The 24,003-nt window shown below is 56.3% G+C and overlaps 2 protein-coding genes across 3 annotated transcripts; one reads left to right on the forward strand and one right to left on the reverse strand.

Moving 5' to 3' along the window:
* The first annotated feature begins 138 nt into the window (after positions 1–138).
* GYS1 (glycogen synthase 1) lies at positions 139–19,055 on the forward strand. 2 transcript variants are annotated; one of them, XM_059665921.1, is made up of 16 exons: positions 139–468; positions 1,903–2,084; positions 5,096–5,287; positions 6,148–6,333; positions 6,903–7,047; positions 8,909–9,026; positions 9,296–9,416; positions 10,172–10,278; positions 11,442–11,501; positions 11,592–11,670; positions 13,542–13,655; positions 14,126–14,252; positions 16,028–16,123; positions 16,234–16,397; positions 17,313–17,393; positions 17,572–19,055. In XM_059665921.1, exons 1-16 carry the CDS (start codon positions 351–353, stop codon positions 17,893–17,895), a joined length of 2,214 nt encoding a protein of 737 aa, XP_059521904.1. In that variant the 5' UTR covers positions 139–350; the 3' UTR covers positions 17,896–19,055. The 2 variants fall into 2 exon arrangements, with proteins under 2 accessions (XP_059521904.1, XP_059521905.1); XM_059665922.1 differs by lacking the exon at positions 139–468 and adding an exon at positions 1,160–1,315.
* A 1,589-nt stretch (positions 19,056–20,644) lies between these two features.
* FTL (ferritin light chain) lies at positions 20,645–22,233 on the reverse strand. The gene is made up of 4 exons (XM_059665925.1): positions 21,915–22,233; positions 21,606–21,752; positions 21,180–21,305; positions 20,645–20,963 (listed from the first exon to the last, which is right to left on the reverse strand). Exons 1-4 carry the CDS (start codon positions 22,014–22,016, stop codon positions 20,811–20,813), a joined length of 528 nt encoding a protein of 175 aa, XP_059521908.1. The 5' UTR covers positions 22,017–22,233; the 3' UTR covers positions 20,645–20,810.
* Between the last annotated feature and the right edge of the window lie 1,770 nt (positions 22,234–24,003).

Here is a 24,003-nt window from a genome sequence, read left to right on the forward strand (position 1 = left end):
CCAATCATCTCGCGCAGCCACCGCCTAGGGGCGGAGCGAGCCCTGTGCTGTCCGCCAATGAGAGACGTGGGAACCCCGCCCCCGGGCGCTGACCAATGGCGCTGGCCGGGGGGGCGGGCGCCGCCTCCTGGCGGCCGCAAGGTCTCACTGCAGGGGGCCCGCGGGGCTCAGTGCTGCTGCGGCCGCCTCCTGCTCAGGTCCGGGGGTGCGGTCGTGCAATAGGAAGCCGAGGGCGTTGCAAGCTTCCCTTCGGGCACCAGCTACCTGGCTCCACGTCCTGTCGGGTGCATTCCACAGACACCCCCGGATCCTCCACCTGTGGCCCCTAGAACTCCCTGCCCGCGTCCGCCATGCCTCTCAGCCGCACTTTGTCCGTGTCCTCGCTGCCGGGACTGGAAGATTGGGAGGATGAATTCGACCTGGAGAACACGGTGCTCTTCGAAGTGGCCTGGGAGGTGGCCAACAAAGGTGAGCGCGCCAGGCGGCGGGGCCCGGGCGAGAAGAGCAGTCGGGGGTGGGGGGCCGGGGACTCCACACCATCCATGACTTTTGGGTTCAGGGCAAGGAGCCTATGACTCATGAGTCCTTGGAGAGGGTCTGGGATCTGTCTCCTGCGCCCTGGAGGGATGGAGATGGGTCGCCTGACTGCGAAGATAAAAGGAGGCTGGGAGTCCGGTCCTGGGTCCTAGGGGAGAGGGGCTAACCTGAGAGATTCCTAGGCCCCAGAGGGAGGTTTCTGAGAGACCCGGGGTCCTGAACAGGGAAGGAGATGGGGGATTGGAAATTCTTAGAAATGGCTGAGTTTCAGACCTGGATTTGGGAGAGAGCTGACTGGGAAATAGAATGCATAAGCCGTGGTGGGAGAATGGGTGGACTGGTCAGTCGGGGGTAAGACTGGGAAAGGACCGGAGGCCCTAATTCTTAATCCTAGGGTGGGAGGGGGTTGGGTACCTTAATGCCCAGGCTCTGAATGAACTGAAGGCCTGAACTATGGGTTCCTGGAAGTGGAGGAGCCTGTGGCCACAGAGAGCTGGAGACTGGAATGAGGGAAGGCTGGGAAGTCCTAAGTTGGTCAGGGGCTGGGCCCTGGGATGGGAGTGGCTGGGGCCCTCGATTTCTGTGTCCAGGGCTTCAGAGGGCCTGGGATCCTGGGTGTGGAGAGCCAGGTGGGGCTGGAAGCCCAAGAGCTGGGCAGTCTTGCTCCTCCGAAGAGAGGGCGGTGGGGTTTTTTTTGCTTAGCTGAATCTTGGGAGAGAAAGGGACTGGGTCTTACCCCATGGGAGGGGCCTGTGAACTCAGAGCCATGTGTCAGGAGGTGAGGAGGCTGGGGGCCCAGGCTCCTGGGTCTGGAGTGGAGTCCCGGGAGGGGCAGGGTCCCATCTGCCCGTGTCCTCCGTTGGGGAGAGGAGACTGGGGGATAGGTCAGCAGAGTCCCTGGGGGCAAGCAATGACCATTCCAACTTTCCTTGGGCAATTGTGGGAGGCTGAGTAGGGCCCTGCCGTGCCTAGAGCCTGGTGGAGAATTCACACCCAGCTCCTGTGAGCTGAGACCTGGGGAACTGGATCCTGCTAATCCTCGTCAGCTTCTGTCATCCTTGGGGCCACAGCCCCTAATTCCTTCCGACCCAGGAGCTCAGGCCCCCAGCCCCTCTGCTCAGACTCAGAAGCCTAGTCTGAACCCCCTCCTCCCTCAGAGCTCCAACCCCAGCCCCCTTCTCCCTTCGGCCCACATCCTCCTCCCTCTGCCTCTGCTGGATGGGTTCCCGGTCCCCTGTTCCCTCTAAGCCAGAAGTCGGGGGCCCCAGCGCCTCCCGTGACCCTCCCCCCACCCACCCACCCTGGCCCAGGGCTCAGGCCTGTGGACCTCAGCTGGGGCCTGTCCTCATGGGTTTGGGCCCACAGTGGGCGGCATCTACACGGTGCTGCAGACGAAGGCGAAGGTGACAGGAGATGAGTGGGGCGACAACTACTACCTGGTGGGACCGTACACGGATCAGGGAGTGAGGACCCAGGTGGAGCTGCTGGAGCCGCCCACCCCGGCGCTGAAGAGGACGCTGGACTCCATGAACAGCAAGGGCTGCAAGGTGGGCCAGGGCTCCGCCCAGGGCAGGTAGGTGGGTGCCCGCAGTCAGGGTGGAGAAAGGGGGTGGGGGTGGGGGCACAGAGGGAGGCATGGGCAGAAACACGGATGACCTGGTACTCCCTCCCCCCTGCATACACAGAGGTGGTATGATTGACACTTAGATGCAGGACCGCATGAAGTGGGTGGGTGCACCCCAAGCTCTGAGACGTCGGTAAATAGGCAGACAGACGGTAGGTACAACAAGACAGACTGAAGGACGGTTCCAAGAGGCCACGATCCTCAGACCCAGAGCGAGGAAAAGAGCTGGACGCAGGGAAGGACAGGCGGCCAGAACCTGGGGGAGGCGGGCTTGGAGGGGGCAGGTGGCCGGAGGAGGTGTTCGACAGCCTGACATTTCACCTTTGGCTCCTCCACTTCCTGTCCATGTGACCTTGGCCAGCAGCATCTGCCCGACGGGGTTGTGGGAGGATGAAATAGCGGATACCTTCTTCTGCTCAGTTCTTGGCATGAGCTTAGCGCTGTGGGTGAGCTATTATCGCTGTGGTTATTATTATCACCATCATCATTATTTCTATAAACAGCCGGGCTTGCAGACAAGGCAGACAAGAGAGAGAGATGGATGGAGAGACAGTGAGTGTCCCAAAAGGTGATGGTGCCCCCGCCCCCGCCTTCCCTCCTTCCCCAGGGATTAGAGCAATTAGGGAAGGAGACAGAGTCTAGATACAGAAGAGAGGCAACTCAGTGTTTCAGAGAGAAGGACTCAGAAGGAGAGAGGAAGATGGAACTCTGATGAAGGGAGAAGAGGCTGCCAGGCAGACCCAGGGGACTGAGTTTTGGTGACAGAGCCAGGGATTAAGGAGAAGAGGGGAGCCTGGCTGGCATGGCTGCTCACTGGTTGAGTGTTGACCTATGAACCAGGAGGTCACGGTTCAGTTCCCAGTCAGGGCACATAAGGGGTTGTGGGCTGGATCCCCAGTGTGGGGCGTGCAGGAGGCAGCTGATCCATGATTCTCTATCATCATTGATGTTTCTCTCTCTCTCCCTCTCTGAAATCAATAAATATATATATGATTGATTGCCTCCTGCACGCCTCCTACTGGGGATCGAGCCCTCAACCCCGACATGTGCCCTTGGCTGGAATCGAACCTGGGACTCTTCAGTCCACAGGCCGACGCTTTATCCACTGAGCCAAACCGGGCAGGGCAATAAAAATATTTTAAAAAAGAGAGAGAGAGAGAGAGGAGGGGAGAGTCCCAAGGCTGCAGGTGAGGGCTGGAGGGTGAGCACAGAGAGGTGGCCGCCGCCCCAGGAGAGGGCTGGGAGGCAGAGGGCTGAAGGACTGAAGGACGGACAGATCGGGAGGGAGAGGTACAGTGGTTTCTTCATTCACAGCTTCTGCTTTGGGGTGGGGTCTGGAGCCCATTCAGGCCAGAGGTGTCCCTAAGGAACCCTAGAGCAACCCAGCCCTCCCCCTATGGCAGCTGCTCCCCACGTGCTGGGGGCCTAAGAATAGGCCCCCCGGCAAAAGGGCAGACAACAGCTGGGAGGGGGAGGGGCGTGGGGGTCAGGCTCCCGAGGCTGGGAAGGACCGGCTTGGGGAGGCGGGTGGCCGCCCGTCAGCTGGATGGCGCTGCGGCAGCAGGCCCGGGACCCGGGCCGTGGTCTCGGGAGGAAAAGAACCAGACCAGGAGAATGTGGCGGGGGCAGAAATGAGACAGCGAGGCTTAGAAACGTGGCCGCGGGTAGAAAAACGCAGCCCTGCGACGGGGAAAGAGCTGACGGTGGCAGAAACGTGACTGCAAAGTGCAGCAGGAGCCTAAGGGCAGAGGAAAGAGGCGCCAGGTGACACCTGTGGTGGAAGAGTCAGAAACAAGGCAGCGGGTGGAAGACATGTGGCAGCGAGAACAGCAAAAGCAGCGTCCTGGGGAGGAGTAAGCAGCAGGAAGGAAAGGTCCTGGCAGAAAGCGTCATGGTGGTCGAGGAGAGAGTTGTGGCAGCAGACAAGCAAGGCCGCAGGTCCGAGTAATGGTTAGCAGGTGGGAAAACGGGCAGGGGGCACAGGGACAGGACTGCGCATGTGTGGTTAGGAAGAGAGGAGAGGCAGCAGGTGGGCGAGAGCAGCAGTTACAGAATCGAAGCAAGGGACCGGAAAAGCGTTGCAACAGACATGGACAGGGTGGCGCCCGGCTGGCGTGGCTCAGTGGTTGAGCGTCAACCTATGAACCAGGAGGTCACGGTTCGATTCCTGGTTGGGGAACATGCCCGGGTTGCCGGCTCGATTCCCAGTGTGGGGCGTGCAGGAGGCAGCTGATCAATGATTCTCTCATCATTGGTGTTTCTCTCTCCCTCTCCCTCTCCCTCTCCCTTCCTCTCTGAAATCAATAAAAATATTTTTAAAAAGAAAAGAAAAGACAAGACAAGACTGTGGTGGGCCCTGGCTGGTTTGGCTCAGTTGGTTGGAGCATCGTTCTCTGTACTGAAAGTTGGCTGGTTCGATTCCAGGTCAGGGCACGTGGCTAGGTTGTGGGTTCAACCCAGTCGGTACACGTAGGGGAGGCAACCTATCAATGTCACTCTCTCACACCGATGTTTTGCTCTCTCTCTCACTCCTCCTCCCTCTCTAAAATCAGATTGCCCGGCTGGCGTGGCTTAGTGGTTGAGCATCGCCTGTGAACCACGGTTTGATTCCTGGCTGGGGCTCGATCCCCAGTGTGGGGCGTGAGGGGGCAACCTATCAATGATTCCCTCTCATCATTGATGTTTCTGTCTCTCTTCCCTTCTTCCTTCCTCTCTGAAATCAATTTAAAACATTTTTTTAAAAAAAGATTGTGGTGGGACTAACACACAGCAAATAGAGAAATAAGGCAGCGGGTGAGAAATTAGCAGCAGATGCAGAAACCGGGTGGGGGAACCGAGGCAGGAAGCCCAGATAGCTCGGCTGGTGGGAGAAGCAGGGATTCTGTGCCCAGAGACTGTGGTCAAAGCCCTAAGCCTCCCTGTGGGTCTCCCCAGGTGTACTTTGGGCGCTGGCTGATCGAAGGGGGCCCCCTGGTGGTGCTCCTGGATGTGGGAGCTTCAGCCTGGGCCCTGGAGCGCTGGAAGGGGGAGCTCTGGGACACCTGCAACATCGGGGTGCCCTGGTACGACCGCGAGGCCAACGACGCCGTCCTTTTTGGCTTCCTCACCACCTGGTTCCTGGGTGAGGTAGGTCCCATCGCTGGTCCCCATGTCACTCCTTTTGGCCCCAGGCCCCAAAATACAGCGACCACCAGCCCCTGGACAGAAGGGTCTGGGTGGCGACAGAGGGGAACTGGGCATTCTAGGAATTGTGGGTCCTCTAACCCTTATCTTTGGAAACATGGATGCCCTAAGGACTCAGACTCTTTTCCCTCAGAGACCCACACTGCCAACCTCAGCCTTCTTCACCCTAACCTCCCCAGTCTGGGAATTCTGAGCCATTAGTTCTTGGAGAGGTTGGCCTGGCTGGAGGGCTCACCCGGGAATTCTGGGAGTTGTAGTTCTCTAGTCTGATCGTGGTTGGACTTTCAGATGGAGCCCTGGATGTTTGGGAAACGCCAGCCTATGTCTGAACCAGGAAACTTGGTTCTGATCCCCTTTTAGGTCTTAAAAGGCTCAAGAAACTTCATTTCCCATGCCCTGGGGAAAACAATTTATGACCTGGCTGCTTCTCGGGCATTCTGGGAGTTGTAGTCCTTTCGCCGCTATTTGAAGGCAGGTCTATCGGTGATTGAGAACGAGGGTCTCTAGGAATTGTGTCCAGAATCTTGGGGACACGGAAACTTCAGTCTTTCCGATTCAGCCTTGCTGAGACGTAGAAGGTTGGCCAAAATTAACCCCAGCTCCCATCAGCCTCAGCTGGCCCGGCCGCCTCAAAAATGTACGGTTTCTTGTCTCCTGGGGGTTGCCGTGGGCCGCCATTCGCTCGGTGCGGGGGTTGTGATAGATTTACTTTTCCGCTGCCGCCCCCTCCACCCGGGGGATTGCGGGTGGATTGCCTTCACAACCCGTGGAGACACAGCGGCCCTGTTCCCGTGGCCCCACAGTTCCTGGCCCAGAGCGAGGAGAAGCCACACGTGGTTGCACACTTCCACGAATGGCTGGCGGGGGTCGGGCTCTGCCTGTGCCGGGCCCGGCGGCTGCCGGTGGCTACCATCTTCACCACCCACGCCACGCTGCTGGGGCGATACCTGTGTGCCGGTGCCGTGGACTTCTACAACAACCTAGAGAACGTGAGCTCGGGGGTGTGGCCGTGGGGGGGGGGGGGGGGGCGGCCAGTACCTCAGGACAGCCCAGAGCTGTCAGCAAAGCCCTAGGGCAGTGGTTCTCAACCTGTGGGTCGCGACCCCTTTGGGGGTCGAACGACCCTTTCACAGGGGTCGCCTAAGACCATCGGAAAACACAGATATAATTAATTACCTATTGTTTTTGTGATGAATCACTATGCTTTCATTATGTTCAGTTTGTCACCATGAAAAGACATCCTGCAGATCAGATATTTACATGAGGATTCATAACAGTAGCAACATTACAGTGATGAAGTAGCAACGGAAATAATGTTATGGTTGGGGGTCCCCACCACATGAGGAGCTGTATGAAAGGGTCTCGGCATCAGGAGGGTTGAGAACCGCTGTCCTAAGGGCTTGGGCTCCCTCTCCAGGACCCAGGAGTCCCACATCCCCAGAGGCCTCCTCCCTAAGACCCAGGCGTCCAGCCTCCAGTCTCCCCCAGGTCTCCGGAGTCTGAACCTCCAGGCTTCCACCCAATTCTCCGAACCTGAGCGCCCTTTCTTCCCGCCCAGTTCAATGTGGACAAGGAAGCAGGTGAGAGGCAAATCTATCACCGCTACTGCATGGAGCGGGCAGCAGCGCACTGCGCTCACGTCTTCGCTACTGTGTCCCAGATCACCGCCATCGAGGCCCAGCACCTTCTCAAGAGGAAACCAGGTAGGTAACAGGCTGGGATCCCTAGACATGAATGAGGTAGTTGGTTACCTATGCCAAGGCCCGCACCAATTTTTTTTTTTTTTTTACTGTAAAGAGCAGAGAACTACAACTCCCAGAAGGCCCTAGGTTGGTGACCTGTGCACCCTAGAGCAGCGGTTCTCAACCTGTGGGTCCCGACCCCTTTGGGGGTCGAACGACCCTTTCACAGGGGTCGCCTAAGACCATCGGAAAACACACATATAATTACATATTGTTTTTGTGATTAATCACTATGCTTTATCTTTTTTTAAAAATATATTTTATTGATTTTTTACAGAGAGGAAGGGAGAGAGATAGAGAGTCAGAAACATTGATGAGAGAGAAACATCGATGAGAGAGAAACATCGATCAGCTGCCTCCTGCACAATTCCTACTGGGGATGTGCCCGCAACCCAGGTACATGCCCTTGACCGGAATCGAACATGGGACCCTTCAGTCTGCAAGCTGACGCTCTATCCACTGAGCCAAACCGGTTTCGGCAACTATGCTTTAATTATGTTCAATTTGTTACAATGAAATCGGGGGCCACCGCAACATGAGAAACTGTATTAAAGGGTCACGGCATTAGGAAGGTTAAGAACCGCTGCTCTAGAGGCTAATGGAAAGTGTAGTTTCTTTGACGTTAATTTCAGAAATTGGAAAATTCTTCTATTGGCTAACGTAGGTATTGGTCTTCTGAAAGGGGACGGAAGTTCTTTGGATTTTGTTTTCGAGAAAAGCAGTATTAGAACCACTTATTGCCCTGGCCAGTTTGGCTCAGTGGATAGAGCGTCGGCCAGTGAACTGAAAGGTCCCGGGTTCGATTCTGGTCAAGGGCACATGCCTGGGTTGTGGGCTCGATCCCCAGTGGGGGACTTGTAGGAGGCAGCTGATCCATGATTCTCTCTCATCATGGATGTTTCTCTCTCTCTTTCTCTCTCTCTCTCTCTCTCTCTCTCTCTCCCTCTCTCTCTCTTCCTTCCTCTCTGAAATCAATAATATATATATATATATATATATATATATATATATATATATATATGAACCACTTATTTTTCCCAGACTATATCATCAATTTTCAATGGATGTAAGTTGAGAACTACAGCTTCTAGAAGGTCTTTGGCTGGTCAGTTCCTTATGTTCCTAGAATTTCTTCCCAGGAGCTGATGGGGGTTGTAGTTTTTCTTTTTTCTTCTCTTTTTTTCTTTTTAAATATATTTTATTGATTTTTTTACAGAGAGGAAGGGAGAGGGATAGAGAGTTAGAAACATCGATGAGAGAGAAACATCCATCAGCTGCCTCCTGCACACCCCCCACTGGGGATGTGCCCGCAACCAAGGCACATGCCCCTGACCGGAACCGAACCTGGGACCCTTCAGTCCTCAGGCCGACGCTCTATCCACTGAGCCAAACCCGTTAGGGCAGGTTTGTAGTTTTTCAATGATGTGCTTTCATTTTTTGTGAGGATAGAAAATGGTTGGGACCCTAAAAGAGGCTTGAAGGTAGGAGGGTGTATTCTGGGAGAAGAAGCAGGATGGAGATGGTTAATCATTTCCAGCCCAGGGTAGGATAATAGGGCAAACGAAAGAACCGCAACTCCCCGAAACCCCAATGCGGATTAGTTCCCTGCCTGGTTCGCCGCTTGCAGAGGCTGATGGGAGTTGTAGTTATTGGGCAAGAAGGCGTCTGAGTGGCAGGCCAGCTGGGTCACCACGGGAACTCACAGGGGAACGATTGAAACAAAGACGTTACCAAAGGAAAGGGGCCTTTCCTTCGATTATTCGTTCGGCCACATCGATCTGAATGAAGACATGAAACCTGGGCCCTTCTCCCCCATTCCCAGATATCGTCACCCCCAACGGGCTGAACGTGAAGAAGTTCTCTGCCATGCACGAGTTCCAGAACCTCCATGCTCAGAGCAAGGCCCGGATCCAGGAGTTTGTGCGGGGCCATTTTTATGGGTATGTGGGCCAGATACCTCGGCCTCGAGAGGGGAGGGGTTGGGAGCTCAGCCCCTCCAGTTCCTGAGCGCCACGCACAATGGCTGAGTGATGACGGATCTTAGATCCCCATCCAGGGAGAAAAGAACCCCAAATCTCAGGGGAGTCGCCACGATGCCTCCACACTGTCTGTGATGACCTTTGCCCCTGCAGCGCCTGGGGTTGGCAGGCTCGAGGCCAGGACTAGAGGGGGAGGGTCTCGGCTTCACCCCGCCTTATGGCTTCTGTAGGCACCTGGACTTCAACTTGGACAAGACATTGTATTTCTTCATCGCCGGCCGCTACGAGTTCTCCAACAAGGGGGCCGACATCTTCCTGGAGGCCTTGGCCCGGCTCAACTATCTGCTCAGAGTAAGTCCTGGGCTGCGAGGGGGCCGAGGGCAAGACCAGAGACCCAGGCCGGTGGGGGTGGGGAACCCGCTGTGGGAAGTACAGAAAGCCAGAAAGAAGATGGAGTCTTTTATTATTTTTAAAAAATATATATTTTTTCATTTATTTCAGAGAGGAAAGGAGAGGGAGAGACAGGAACATCAATGATGAGAGAGAATCATTGACGGGCTGCCTCATGCACACCCCCCATTGGGGACCGAGCCCGCAACCCAGGCATGTGCCTTGACTGGGAATCAAACTCAGGACCCTTCAGTCCACAGGCGGACGCTCTATCCGCTGAATGAAACCAACCAGGGCCTTTTCTTGTAAAAAAATTTATATATATATATATATATATATATATATATATATATATATATATATATATATATAATATATATATATATAAAACATATATAATATATATATATATTATATATATATATTGATTTCAGAGAGAAAGGGAGAGGGAGAGAGAGAAACATCAATGATGAGAGAGAATCATTGATCGGCTGCCTCCTTACTGGGGATCGAGCCTGCAACCTGGGCATGTGCCCTGGCTGGGAATCGAGCCGTGACCTCCTGGTTCAGAGGTCAGTGCTCAACCACGGAGCCACGCTGGCCGGGCTGTCCTATACTTCTCCTTGACAGGAAGGGGCGTGGCAGGGCCCCAGCCGCCTCAGTGGGTGGAAAAGGGTGAGGGGCCTCAGCCTCCTCCCCCCTTTCCTGTCCTGCAGGTCAACAACAGCGAGCAGACAGTGGTCGCCTTCTTTATCATGCCGGCGCGGACCAACAACTTCAACGTGGAGACCCTCAAGGGCCAGGCCGTGCGCAAGCAGCTCTGGTCAGCAGCCCCCGGCCGGGATCCCAGCGGTGTGCCTCGGGCCCAGTGTTCCTCCCGGAGTCTCGCTTTCGTCCTGTGTCACCTGGTCAAACCTGCCCCACCGACTTTCCTAGTGAGGTCGCTTGCTTAGGACGCCTCCGCCGCCGGGGAGCAGCAAGAAGTCGCGGGCGGCCCGAGTGTGGCAGCGCAGCCAGGGCTCTGATACCAAACCACTGAGGCCTAACTCATGCCACTTGCTGGCTTTCCGGCTTTAGGCAAACCACTGCCCCTCTCTGAGCCTCCGTTTCCCCATTTGTGAAGCCCGTTGGTTAGCAATCCCATGTTCAGTGAGCACCTGTTGTAGTGCCAAGCACTGTTCCAGGCCCTGGGAACACAGCTGGGAACCAAAGAGATAAACATCCCTGCCCTCACTGAGCTCTCTTTCTAGAAAATTCTATAGAAAGCGCACTTGGCGGAAGGGGTGAGAAGCAGCACAGGGATAATGAGACAGGGTTGGCAGGACAGGCCGCACTGCGAAAGTGCCATTGGGTAGAGACCAGTAGAGGACATGAGGGAGGAAGCCCTGTGCGTATCTGGGGAACAGCACGTGCAAAGGCCCTGGGGTCTGTATGAGACGCAGTGAGGAGACCCGTGAGGCTGGCGCAGAGTGGCCTAGGCCAAGAGCCTAGTAAATGAGGCCAGGGCTAGGGGAAGGTTTTGAACAGAGGGGTGCCAGTGGGGCTGTCGGGTGGCACGATTTGCTAGCCTTGTTTGTGTAGGTAAATTTTATCCTCTCGACCTAATCTTCCCTTTTTATAAAATGGGGCTCAGCATGGCTACCACGAGGACCAGGACAGGCTCTAAGAATAGCTGACATTTCTGGGAGGCGCACTGTGTGCTGGGCACTGGGTACTTTTAGTCATGACCTCATCAAGTTCTCCCCGCACACCTCTAAGGTCCGTTCTATTTTTACCTCCCTCTTCCTGACGAGTCCCTGAAGTCAGAGACGGAAGGCCACCTGTCCCCGGACACACAAGCCTTCCGGGACCTGTTCCCTGGGTCCCCATCCTCCAGCCCGGAGTCCCCAGGGGGGCTTCTCTGCTCGGACCTCCGTTTCCTGGCTGCCCCCAGAAACCTCACAGCAGATGGCTGGTGTACACGTGACCTTGTTCTGCTCTTTCCAGGGATACGGCCAACACAGTGAAGGAGAAGTTCGGAAGGAAGCTTTATGAATCCCTGCTGGTGTGAGTGCCCCTCCCTCAGCCCTGGGTGGCCCTGGGTCCTAAGCCCTCGCTTCACCCCTCCTCAGATGCCTACCCCTGTCCGCCCTGCAGGGGGAGCCTCCCAGACATGAACAAGATGCTGGACAAGGAGGACTTCACGATGATGAAGAGAGCCATCTTTGCCACACAGGTATTTGGACCCTGAGCTGAGGAATGGCCGTCCCCCGCGGCCCCAGAGGCAGCTGGCCAAGTTAGTTCTGACCCCAGAGATTGCTGGCAGTTCTGAGGTTCAGAAAAGGGTGTGAGCTGACTGGTGGGACTTCAATTCCCAGAAGCCCTTCCGGCAGCCAGCTTTCCCATGACGTCTTCTGCCACATGGGGCTGTTGGGAGTTGTAGTTTCTTTGCATCCCCCACGGTCAATGGACAGTAGGTGAAGGGGAACTTAAGTCAAAGGAGCTACAGACCTAACCGGTTTGGTTCAGTGGCTAGAACATTGCCCTGCAGACTGAAGGGTCCCGGGTTCGATCCCGGTCAAGGGCATGTACCTTGATTGCGGGCACATCCCCAATAGGGGGTGTGCGGGAGGCAGCTGATCAATGTTTCTAACTCTCTATCCTTCTCCCTTCCTCTCTGTAAAAAAAAATCAATAAAATATATATAAAAAGAGAGCTACAGCCCTAGCCTGTTTGGCTCAGTGGATAGAGCGTCAGCCTGTGGACTCAAGGGTCCCGGGTTCGATTCCGGTCAAGGGCATGTACCTTGGTTGCGGGCACATCCCCAGTGGGGAGTGTGCAGGAGGCAGCTGATCGATGTTTCTCTCTCATCGATGTTTCTAACTCTCTATCCCTCTCCCTTCCTCTCTGTAAAAAAAATCAATAAAATATATATAAAAATAGAGCTACAAGAGGAGAATCGCAACTCCCACATGTCCTAAAGCCTTGCTGCCTACCAGCTCCACCTCCATCCCCAGAGACTGCTAGGAGGGGTAGCTTTGTTGGGCCTTTTTAGGAATAGTCAGGTCAGCTAAAACACCTATAATTCTCTGAAGAATATTGAAAACGCAGCAGTTGCCGTTTCAGAAAATTGTCAGACACCAAATGGAAACTACCATTCCCAGCAGCCCGTGGGTCTTTCTGCTACAGTGATGCTTCTCTTGCCCCAGAGGCTTCTGGGAGTTAGAGTTGTTCATTCTCTGGAGTCAAGGGTCTTCGGTGCTTGTGGTCAGGGTTGGTGGGTCGTTTCCTGGGGAAGGGAAACCTCAACAGTCAAGCAGCACAAACAAGGGAAGAATTGTTTTTGGTCAAACTTTAATAAACTAATTCCCAATAGTCCCTAAGGCAGCCGGCCTCAGTGAGCACGTTTCTTCCTCAGGGCTGCTGGGAACTGTCGTTTCTTAGGTTGCTGGCGTCAGTAGACTGAAGGTGTGTAGAACACTTAATGAGAGAAATGATGGAATATTCGCAAAAAAACCTGAATATCCCAGCAGCACCCCCACCCCCCACCCCCAGGACTTCTGTCGCCCTGGCTCTATCTATCCTCCTCCATTGGGGAACCGAAGAAAGAAATCAGGGGGGTACCCCTCTTGGGAATTGTGGTTTCTTTGCACTTCTGTGGGGGTGGAAGTGGAGGGAATTACAGGATGGAGAGTGAAGGGACTTGGAGAGAAAGAAATCTAGGATTTTCATAAGAAAACTGCAACTTCCAGCAGCCCCTGGAGCTTGACCCAGTCTCTGCCCCCCCTTCCAAAGTCCGCTGGGGGACATTCGTTTCTTTGAATTTTTGTGATGACAGAGCCAAGACTACAGAACCCCCTGTCGTCCCTGGGGCTGGCTAACGCCGGCTCTGCCTCAAAGACAGCTGGGAATTGTAGTTTATGTTTAGCTGATGATGGCTGAAAGGAAAAAAAGAACCTTGACCGATAGAGCCAAGTAGGAAGTCTCTAACTCCTGGTCATCCCTTGGGCTTGTGGCCCCACAGCCTGGTGGGAGTTGTAGTCTCTTTGGGTTCCCAAGTTCAGCATGTCCCTTCCCTGACCCCCACCCCACTTGTGGCCCCTGCAGCGGCAGTCTTTCCCCCCTGTGTGCACCCACAACATGCTGGACGACTCCTCAGACCCGATCCTGACCACCATTCGCCGAATTGGCCTCTTCAATAGCAGCGCCGACAGGGTCAAGGTGAGGCCACTGGTCAGGGTGGGTTGGGCGTTGCAGGAGGGTGGCGGGAGGCTGGGCCTCACATGCCCCCTCTCACCTCATTTATCAAAGGACTTCTCTGTCTAGAAAGGACCTTAGCTTTGGAAGCAGGCAGCCTGGGATTCAAATCTTGGTCCTGGGGGGACGGGGGGTGGAGGGGTTAGAGAGCAACCAAAGGACTTGTATGCATGCATATTAGCATAACCCATGGACACAGACACTGGGGCGGTGGGGGCTTGCCGGCGTGGGAATGGCTGGGGGGAGAGGGGGTGTCACTTGGGGAACAAAGAAGACATATGTAAAACTTTAGACAATAATAATAATTTAAAAAAAAATCTTTGTCCTGCCACTGACTTATGTGACTTCAGATAAAATTTTCACTCTCTGTGGGCCACTCTGGAACCCCGGACAAATGGGGTGCCTCGGGCTGAGTCCATCCCTCTTGCCGCCAGGTAATTTTCCACCCGGAGTTCCTGTCCTCCACCAGCCCCCTGCTGCCCGTGGACTATGAGGAGTTCGTCCGTGGCTGCCACCTTGGGGTCTTCCCCTCCTATTATGAGCCTTGGGGCTACACGCCGGGTGAGTGCAGCCTGGCACGGGGGGTCCGGCCAGGCCTGGCCTGATCCTGGGGCAAGGCACGCGCCCTCCGTGAGCCCCAAGTTCCTCCTTTGCAACACCGGGGGCAACGGGAACAGCCTGTTCTGCCACAGCATGCGCCTCTGGGACACTGTAGCTCATGTGATGGGGAACTGGAGGACCCGTGTCACCGTGCACATGTGACTTCCCCCAGTGTGCTGACATCAGCCCTCCCGCCCCCCAATAACAGCAGCGTAAGGCACAGTCCACGAACACAGCTGCATGGGGTGCAGTCTCCCTGAGCGGCCCCCAGCACCCGTCCCCTCCACCTTCCTCCTGTTGGCTCCTTTTAAACACGGGCTTCAAGTTGGATCCGCTCCTTGGCAATTCTCTCTCATTTTGGGCTAATTTGCTGTGATCTCCCCAAGTTCAACCCTCCTCACACCCTTTCCAATCAAACTACTTTCATATGTTTTTATGGCTACATAAATACCACAGTTGCTGTAGTCTGTCTTCAGTTTGAGTAATTAAAAACATTTTTAGCCGAACCGGTTTGGCTCAGTGGATGGAGCGTCAGCCTGCGGACTGAAGGGTCCCGGGTTCGATTCCGGTCAAGGGCATGTACCTCGGGCGCATCCCCGGTGGGGGGCGTGCAGGAGGCAGCTGATGGATCTTTCTCACCAATGTTTCTGACTCTCTATCCCTCTCCCTTCCTCTCTGTGAAAAACCAATAGGGTATATTAAAAAACAAACAAACATTTTTAATCCTACTCGAGGATATGCTTGTATTGATGTGAGAGAGAGAGAGAGAGGAAGAGCAAGAGAAACATCGATTGTTGCCTCCCATAGGCGCCCCAATTGAGGATCAAACCCGCAACCTGGGTACGTGTCCTGACTGGGAATCGAACCCGCCACCTCTTGGTGTAAGGGAAGATGCTCCAGCCAACTGAGCAACACGGGCTGGGACAATTTATGAGTAACATAATAAGTCTTTTGAGCTATGCTTGCATGGGAATTAGGAATTTTGCCAGTTTTCTTTCATCCATGGGGAAAATTGTGCATAGGTTCTGTGTGGTCAGCCCCTTGCCCTGTCTTCCCCATAAGCTCTGTTATATTTAGTGTCTGCTTTTGTAGCTTAACAAAAGTTTTTAGAGACACCATATAAGAATTACAATAAACTCCTTGACCCGCCTCGCAGCGCCCTTTAAGGCGGTAAACAAAGCCCAATACTTGCTCTGCACACAGCAATGGTAATAACGAGAGACCTTTCCTTACCTCCTGTGTAAACAGACTCTGAAGCTATGATAGCCACCGCAGTGTGGGCTGGCGTAAGAAAGTCTCTTCCAGGTTGTGAGGATGAAGGAGAACGGCAGACATTTGGACCCCGAACTCAATACATTAGCATCCTCACGGGCCCCAACTCTAGACTTTTCCTCATTCCGAGGCCCTGGGGCCTTTTTCTGAGCCTCTCCGCTTCCCCTCTAAGAAATAGAAACAGTAAGTGTTATAGACTGAGAGTATTATGCTGAGTGAAATACGCCAGCCAGAGAAAGACAAATATCACGTGACCTGACTTATAAGTGCAAGCTAATGAACATGGTGGGCTGATGTCATCCTCATGCACCGCGGGGATTTTCCAGCCCCGGCTTGCTCAGCGCAGTGCCCGGCATTTGGCGAGGGCGCCAGTAGAGGGCGCCGGTGAGGCTTCTGTTGAGATTTTCAGCGGGTTCAGAGGGGAACGAAAAGCTCAGGGGGCTTCTTCTCCCGCCTTCCCGCAGCCGAGTGCACGGTGATGGGCATCCCCAGCATCTCCACCAACCTCTCCGGCTTCGGCTGCTTCATGGAGGAGCACATCGCAGACCCCTCGGCATACGGTCAGCGCCCAGGCTGAGAACCGGCACCCTTGGGCCCTGGGGAGGAGGGGTCCTGGTGTCAGTCTGTTTTCTGAGTCCCCCATCCTGCCCTCCCCCGCCTCACCCCACAGGCATCTACATTCTGGACCGGCGGTTCCGCAGCCTGGATGATTCCTGCTCGCAGCTCACCTCCTTCCTCTACAGCTTCTGCCAGCAGAGCCGGCGGCAGCGCATCATCCAGCGGAACCGCACCGAGCGCCTCTCCGACCTTCTGGACTGGAAATACTTGGGCCGGGTATAGACCAACGCCCTCTCCTGCCCTGTGCTTCCTTCCGATTCTGGGTCTCTGGTTCTTCAGTCTCAAAGGGGCAGGTGGCTCCTCTTACTTGTAAAGCTTGCTGTCCCTTTAAGAAATAATTCAACTTCTGCAGGAACACCACGTGGGCCCAAAGGGCTGCTATTTGCATAACTGCGCCGGAGAAACCAGGCTGTCCATTCACAGCTCTGCTATTTGCATAAGGGGCGGAGCCCGAAAAATGGATGATTGGCTCCGGCCACCTATTTCCCACCTTTCTCCGCTCATGGCACACATAAACTTATTAGTAAATTATGGGGCCCGTCAAAAAATATATTTTTTGCTGATCTGACCAAAAAAAAAAAAAACAACCCACAAAAAACAGGTATAATTCAGATTCATTCACACCGGACGGCTGTTGTGTTTGTGCTGTCATTTTTTTATTGGGCCATCGAAAAGAGGTCAGCGCCCCTGCCTGGTCTCTTTTACAGTCAGGAATTGCCTGCTTGCTTCTGTTTGTTGGTTTTAAGTATATTTGTATTGATTCAGAGAGGAAGGGAGAGGGAGAGAGTGATAGAAACAGCAATAATGAGACTCATGGATCGGCTGCCTCCTGCACGCCCCCTACTGGGGATCGAGTGGCAAAGCCGGCATGTGCCCTTGACGGGAATCGAACCTGGGACCCTTCAGTCCGCAGGCCAACGGCTCTATCCACTGAATCACACCTGTTAGGACAGGAATTGCATGTTTTATAAAAATTGCACATCTGTTAAAAAGTGCTGGCTTAGGGGTCTAGTGGAAGATGCTGCAGAGCGTGCTCATCTGCATAAAAGGTGTGGCTAGGGGGGCGGGGTCCCCCTCTCCCACATCTGCCAAGGGCTCCCCCCCATGTCCCTCTCCTTCTTTCCCCGGAAGTACTATATGTCTGCTCGCCACATGGCGCTGGCCAAGGCCTTCCCAGAGCACTTCACCTACGAGCCCCACGAGGCTGACACGGTGAGTTGGCGGGGGTCCCTCTAGTGGGCCAGGGGCTGGAGGGCAGGGCCGGGGGTGCAGAGCTCAGAGGGCCTAGGGGTCGGGGGCTTGGAGGCCTGGGGGTCGGGGGCTTGCACGCCCGGACTGCACCAGGGGCCTCCGCTCACCCGGCCCTCTGTGCTCACCCCGGCGCGCACAGACCCAGGGCTACCGCTACCCACGGCCCGCCTCGGTGCCGCCGTCACCCTCGCTGTCTCGGCACTCGAGCCCGCACCTGAGCGAGGACGAGGAGGACCCCCAGGACCAGCTGCCGAACGAAGAAGGCGAGCGCTACGACGAGGACAAGGAGGCCGCCAAGGACCGGCGCAACATCCGCGCCCCCGAGTGGCAGCGCCGCTCCAACTGCACCTCTTCCACCGGCGGGAGCAAGCGCAACTCGGTGGACACGGCGCCCTCCAGCTCGGCCAGCAGCCCCAGCGAGCCCCTGAGCCCCGCCAGCTCCCTGGGCGAGGAGCGCAACTAAGTCCCCCAACCCCACCCCCACCCCCAACCCCCGCGCCACACTCTGCGCGCCCCGCCTCCCCGGCCCCGAGGGCGCTGTTCCTAAACCCACTCCAGATCCCGGACCTGCCGTGGGGCCCACAGCCCCGCCCCCTCCACCATCCACTCCAGCCCCTCCAGCCCCGCCCTGGAACCCCCACACTCCAGAATGTACAACGCCGTGCCTTTCCCCGGTTCCAGAATGCCAAACCTGTGCCCTCGCGTCTCCCAGGTCTGGCCTGGGTCACCAGAGGCCAGGAATCTGCCAATACCCTGTCATGGTGCCAGGGTTTTCAGGAAACCTGGCCCGTCGCCTTCCAGGCCGGGGCTCCTGGGACGCTCCGTGGCTTGCAAATCCGACAGCACACCGAGCACGCCCTGCTCGGGCCTGGCCTGGGGACCCGCGAGAGCCTTGTCCCTGCTGAAGGGACAACCAAGCTGAGCGCTGGAGCGCACTTTTCAAGGACTTGAGCTCACCGAATGCAGAAGGTCCTCCATTTCAACTCCAGAACTCGGGCTCCAGGCAGGACACCACGTGTTTCCTCTGGTCTGGCCCCCCCCTGTGGGGTCGGGTTCTGCCTGGAGGACCCCTCCACCCGTCGCCCCCTCTCCTTTTACACTTTAGCCCAGCCAAGGGGGGCAGAACCACTTGGCTTCTCGTTGCTACTGGAGAACGTGCAGTATATGGCTCTAGATGCCCTTCTGGCCTTTTCTAGACCCAACCCTGCTCCTTCCTTCCTGAGTCTGAGTTCTCCTCTGTATTTCAAGACTCTGTGCCCTCCAGGGAGGCCCCCCCACCCCCAGCTGAGGGCAGACCTGGCTGTCTTACAACACCACCCCCCCAACCGCCAGGCCCACCCAAAACCACTGGGTTCTAGGTCCCCCGCTGCCGAATCTAGAACCTCACCACTGTGCTGCGCCCCTGGTCTAGAACTGAGCCCACTGGGGTTCTAGAACTTCCATTCTTTATTTTTTTTACCTCAAGGCTCTTCTGTCCCCAGCTTTGGTGAAAGGGAGGTGTCCCCCTCACGTGTGCTGTGCTGTGTCTGATGTACTTGGTTTGCCCTTGGGAGTGGGGGGCAGAAGGGATATGACTGAAGTGTGTGTGGAGATGAAAAACAAAAATACATCTATATTTAAGAATCCCAGGTCTGGTCCAACGTGAGGATTTGGTGGGCCTCTCCCCCCTTTCTCTTCCCTCCCTCCTCTATTCTCCCCCCTGTCCCCCGCCCCAACCCCGGGTCCCCCAATGTCATTCTGCTCTCACAGAGAGACTTGGGTTGCTGTTGTGGTTCCCAGTGTTCTTTCATGGGAAGGCACCCCTGTCTTGTTTACATATTTTATTTTATTGATTTTTTACAGAGAGGAAGGGAGAGGGATAGAGAGTTAGAAACATCGATGAGAGAGAAACATCCATCAGCTGCCTCCTGCACGCCCCTTACTGGGGATGTGCCCGCAACCAAGGTACATGCCCTTGACCGGAATCGAACCTGGGACCCTTGAGTCCCCAGGCCAATGCTCTATCCACTGAGCCAAACCCGTTAGGGCTGTCTTGTTTAGTTGGGACCTAACTTGGGTCAGAAAAAGGGATCCACATGGAACCCATGAGCCATGTGGGGCTCTTTAAATCCCTCAGCACTAGCTACAAGCGAGTGCTCAGTAGCCACATGTGGCTCCAGGCTATCCTGTTGGTCGGTGGCTGCAGCTATAGAACATTTTCATCATTGCCACCAAGTTCTGCTGGACCGTGCTGGCGGCGGGCACGTTTCCGGGGCTCTGCGGCCTTTGGTCTCGGACCAGGCTGTCCCCTGGAGAGTTCTATTTTCAGGAAAAATATTTGTCCTTTCAGTTGTAGTCTTTACTAGGTCATAGTACATCTCTGCACCAATTGCTCTCCAGGGGAGTAAATAGCTCTGATGTTTGGATTTGGATGTGTGCGTGCTCATCCTTCCGGTCGGCTGCTGCGTTGGTGGCACAGGCACACAAGCCCCTCCCCCCCAGGAGCACCAGTTGCCATCAGAGTGGGGTGACAAGCAGGAACGTGGTGCTGAGTGGACAAAAAGAACAGGTGTGTCCAGCAGCCACTTCCTCTTGGGTTCTTCTACCCCAAACGGGGAAGGGCAGGGGGTCACTGTGTAACTGGGACTCAGCTTCAAATTTCTTCAGTTCCCGTTCGGATGATTTGGTCCCGTTTCACTTCCCCGTTTCCGTGCTGACCCCCGATCCCTGGCTCAGCAGCTCGTGCCCATCATGTGCTCCCAGGCCCTCAGATTCACCTGACTGTGTCTCCCCGTCGCCTGCCTCGAATTGGAGTAACGGCAGCAAGCAGCCTGGAGCAGGTCAGGTCTGGGTGTGCCTCCTGGTGGCCATGGGCTACTTACGTACTAATACCCTCCACTCACCCATATAAAGGGGCTGCAATTCTAGACCTCTCTCCCCGAAAGAGCCAGTTTGGCCCCGCACTTGGCGACTAAAAGGGTATGGTTTCTGTCTGGCATTCCTAAGTGTCTGTTTGCAGCCACCAGCCCCTCCCTGGAGTCCGGGCTCCACCCTAGAGGTGGGGCCGTTAGTCTGACAGCAGAGAACCGCTACAAACAGGTCCGCAGGTGGCTGGCGGGATCCCGTCTTCCCTCCCTGCCAGCCCTGCCAGCCCAGTGCCGTTAGCCTGGCGAAATCAGATCCCGCCTCCTCTCCCACAGCGTGCAGGCGCGCACACACACAAAACCACCACCTGCTGCAAAAAGCTTTATTGTCTCATTTGGTCCAATGCATGGGAGAGGGCTCCGGGGTGGTTAAAGGAATGGCTAGGCGTTTCGGGAAGAGGCTCCGGTAAAAGCCAGAGACGCCAAGGGGGTGCAGGGGGGGGGCCTCGGAAAGGCCTCTGGGCTCCAACGGCTCCTAGTCGTGCTTGAGGGTGAGCCTCTCGAAGAGATACTCGCCCAGCCCAGCCTGGGGGCCGGCCAGCCTGCGGATGTTAGTCAGGTGGTCGCCCATCTTCTTGATGAGTTTCACCTCCTCATCCAGGAAGTGGTTCTCCAGGAAGTCGCAGAGCTGAGAGATAGGAGAAGAGACAATGCTGCCACTTGCAGATAACAGTGCGACAGACGGGGGGAACGACAGACAGACAGACAGACAGACAGACAGACAGACGGGGGAACGACGTTTGTTCCCATGGAAATTGGCCCAAGCGAGGCCAAGGCTTAGAATATAAACTCCATTCCAGGGAAGGTCTTGGGATGGGCAGATGCGGACAAAGGGGGTACTTACATGAGGGTCGACACGGGTCGAACCCAGGGCATGCAGATCCAAAAGGGCCTGGTTCAGGTTCTTCTCCAAGGCCAGGGCGGCTTCCATGGCGTCCTGAGTTTTGCCCCACTCATCCTGGGAAGGTTTCTACGCCGGACAGAAGGCTCAGAATCGGCCACATACCCCGCAAAGGACTAAAAACTACATCCCCCCAACATTTGCAGGGGCAAAGGGCCTAGCCTAAGAGACGTCTAGCATCCCCCCCCCCACCTACCCCCCACCTCCAAGACCACGCTGCGCCTCCATTTCTAGCCACAACAAGAACGCACACAGATCAGAAAATCTCCCAGAAGCCCACGCAGCGTCTAAACGGCGGGGGGCGCCGGCACCCCGTGCGCGCGCAGGGGCTGCTGGGAGATGTAGTCCGCAGGCCCACACACGCTCTACCTGCACGTCCTGGAAGAGAATGCGGCCGCCGCGCTTGTTCTGCAGCTTCAGGAGATGCTCCGCGCCCTCGCGCTTCTTCTCCGCCAGCTCGCGGAAGAAGTGGCCCACGCCCTCCAGAGCCACATCGTCGCGGTCGAAATAGTAGCCCTGCGGGGAGAGATGGCGGGAACGGAGGTTTAGCGGGGAGGCCAGGCCCGGGCGTGCAGGCTCCGCCCTCCGCCCAGCAGAACAAAGAGGGCCCCGCGGGCGCAGAGCCCGGGGTGCGCAGTGGCGGGGAACGCGGGCCAGGGGTGCCCCGGGGACCCTTACCAGAGAGAGGTAGGTGTAGGAGGCCCGCAGATGCAGGTTGGCCAGGCGGTTGACCGCGGCCTCCACCTCGGTGGAATAATTCTGGCGAATTTGGGAGCTCATGGTTGTCCGGCAATAAGGGGTTTAAGGTAGAAAAAAAACAAACAAAACCGGTGTTGGCTGGTCCCCGGGGTGGTCCTGAAGGTGGTGAGTGGCTGAGACGCAGGAGAGTGGCCGGAGGCTGGAAGAAGGGGCGTCCCTGGGTCTGTTCCGTCCAAACACTGTTGAAGCAAGAGACAGATCCGGGAGCTCCGAGCGCGCTGCGAGGGGCTGTGGCCAGGCGCCTTCTTTTATAGCGCCCGGGGCGCCTGGCAGGGGGGGCACTGGACCAATCCGTGGTGCTGGTGGGCAGGGCCTGGGGCCCCGAGTGACCAATCCGGGGCAGATAGGAGTCCCAGACCCCGCCTGGGAGGTGGGGAAGTCACGCGCCTGTTGCTCGAGGTTGTTGTGAAATGGGGAGTTGAAGGGGGGGAGGTTTGGAAGGGGGGGGGCGCTGATTCGGGATAGTCAAGGGATTCTGGGGGTCTCTAGTAGGCAGACTAATGGAGACACTGGGAGCCCTGGAGATTGATCCTGTGGGGGTGCCTCAGGAAAGTAGGTTGGATTCTGGGGTTCTCTGGGAGCATGGGCTTTTCTGGAACCCTGGGGCCTCCAAATTACTGGGGTCTGCTTTGGGAGCTGAGGGTTCCCCAGATCACTGGGAAGTTTGGAAGACAGTGAGGTGGTGTTTCTGGAACCTTGGGGGTCTCTCTGAAAGATGGGTTGGAGGGGAGCCCCGGGGTTCGCTGAAAGGTGGGGTTACTTTATTTTATTTATTTTTTGCCTTAATGTTCGCAGTGGAAGACCTATTTTTCTGGAAACTTCCTGGGGGTCTTTAGGCCCTAGAGGCGAGCTGCAAGATTAAAAGAGCAGGGGTTCTAGAGCCTTGGTGTCACCCCAAGACTGGGGGAGAAGGGTGCTTTCGGAAGTCCAGTACATAGGGGTTGTTTTTTTTTTTAAGGGGGTCTTGGAGAGCCCTTGAGAGTGAGTCTGGGGCCCTTGGAATGCCTTGGGGCCCTCTCAGAGGCCCACTGTTTTTCTGGGAGCTGCGATGGGGTGGGGTGAAACGCCACGGGAGCTTTGGGGTCTCTCTGAGGCTGCATTTCCTGGAGATGACTGGAGGGCAGCCAGAGACGCTGGGGTGCCCTCTGGCTCTGAAGCAGTCTCTCTGAGGTTGTCCCTGCCTCGCCTGACACGTGCTCCTTCTAAGTCACAAAGGGAGGCCCTGGATTCAGGGGGGCCTGCGGATGGGACGTCTGTCTGCGGCCAAAGTACATTTTTCAACTGTGCCAGGTCCAGGCTGGGGTCTGGGAGGCGGAGCTGACCCAGACCAGGACGGAGCCTCCTGTTGTGGGGGGAAAGGACAGGACGGACTGGACCCTGTGGAAGTGCCCTCCGGGAGGCTGCCAGGCCCTCACACTACTTACCTGGAGCCGCACGGAGCAGCCCAGGCAGGGGTGCCCCTGACCAGGGAGAGGCAGGGCCCGGCTGGTGCCTGGGGTCCTGCGGGGTGTCTGGGCCAGTGGCCAGCACAGCAGTGCTGAGTCATGCTGAACTCAGCTCAGGAAGGGGCTCAGGCAGGAGGGCGGGGGCGGGCTACTGACTGACCTCATCTCCCATGAGCGGCTGCCCGGCCCCCGGGACCCTGGGAACCCGGCCCGGCTGGCTCTGACCCCAGTCTGGCCCCCTCCCCCAAAGTGCAGCCTGGAGTGTGCTCTGTCTGACTTCACTGCCTGTTTAGTTCCCCCGTTATTTCCTTCGGGCTGCTGCCTGTGGCCATGTGGTCCCCTCTCTGGACGGTGACTTGGTCTCCCCTCTCTGCTATCTTATCGGCCAGACAGATCTCCCTTGGCTTGGAAACTCTGGGAACAGCCCCGAGGGGAGGGGAGCTGCCCCAGGCACACTGCCACCGGGGCCTGAGTTACACATTCACCAGGTTTCACGCCGCAGCCTACAGACCTTTAGCCTCAGGTAGGAGAGGAAGGGGTGAGACCCACATGATCGGGAGGAC

The sequence above is a fragment of the Myotis daubentonii genome, chromosome 15 (genome assembly GCF_963259705.1).
Source record: "Myotis daubentonii chromosome 15, mMyoDau2.1, whole genome shotgun sequence".
Taxonomy (NCBI): Eukaryota; Metazoa; Chordata; class Mammalia; order Chiroptera; family Vespertilionidae; genus Myotis; species Myotis daubentonii.

Coding starts and splice junctions, on each gene's coding strand:
- GYS1 (XM_059665921.1), top strand. CDS start 351: ATGCCTCTCAGCCGCACTTTGTCCGTGTCCTCGCTGCCGGGACTGGAA. Junction 11,502..11,591: donor CTTTATGAATCCCTGCTGGT/GTGAGTGCCCCT, acceptor TCCGCCCTGCAG/GGGGAGCCTCCCAGACATGA. Junction 11,671..13,541: donor GAGCCATCTTTGCCACACAG/GTATTTGGACCC, acceptor TGGCCCCTGCAG/CGGCAGTCTTTCCCCCCTGT.
- FTL (XM_059665925.1), bottom strand. CDS start 22,016: ATGAGCTCCCAAATTCGCCAGAATTATTCCACCGAGGTGGAGGCCGCG. Junction 21,753..21,914: donor CCTACACCTACCTCTCTCTG/GTAAGGGTCCCC, acceptor CTCTCCCCGCAG/GGCTACTATTTCGACCGCGA. Junction 20,964..21,179: donor CGACCCGTGTCGACCCTCAT/GTAAGTACCCCC, acceptor CCTATCTCTCAG/CTCTGCGACTTCCTGGAGAA.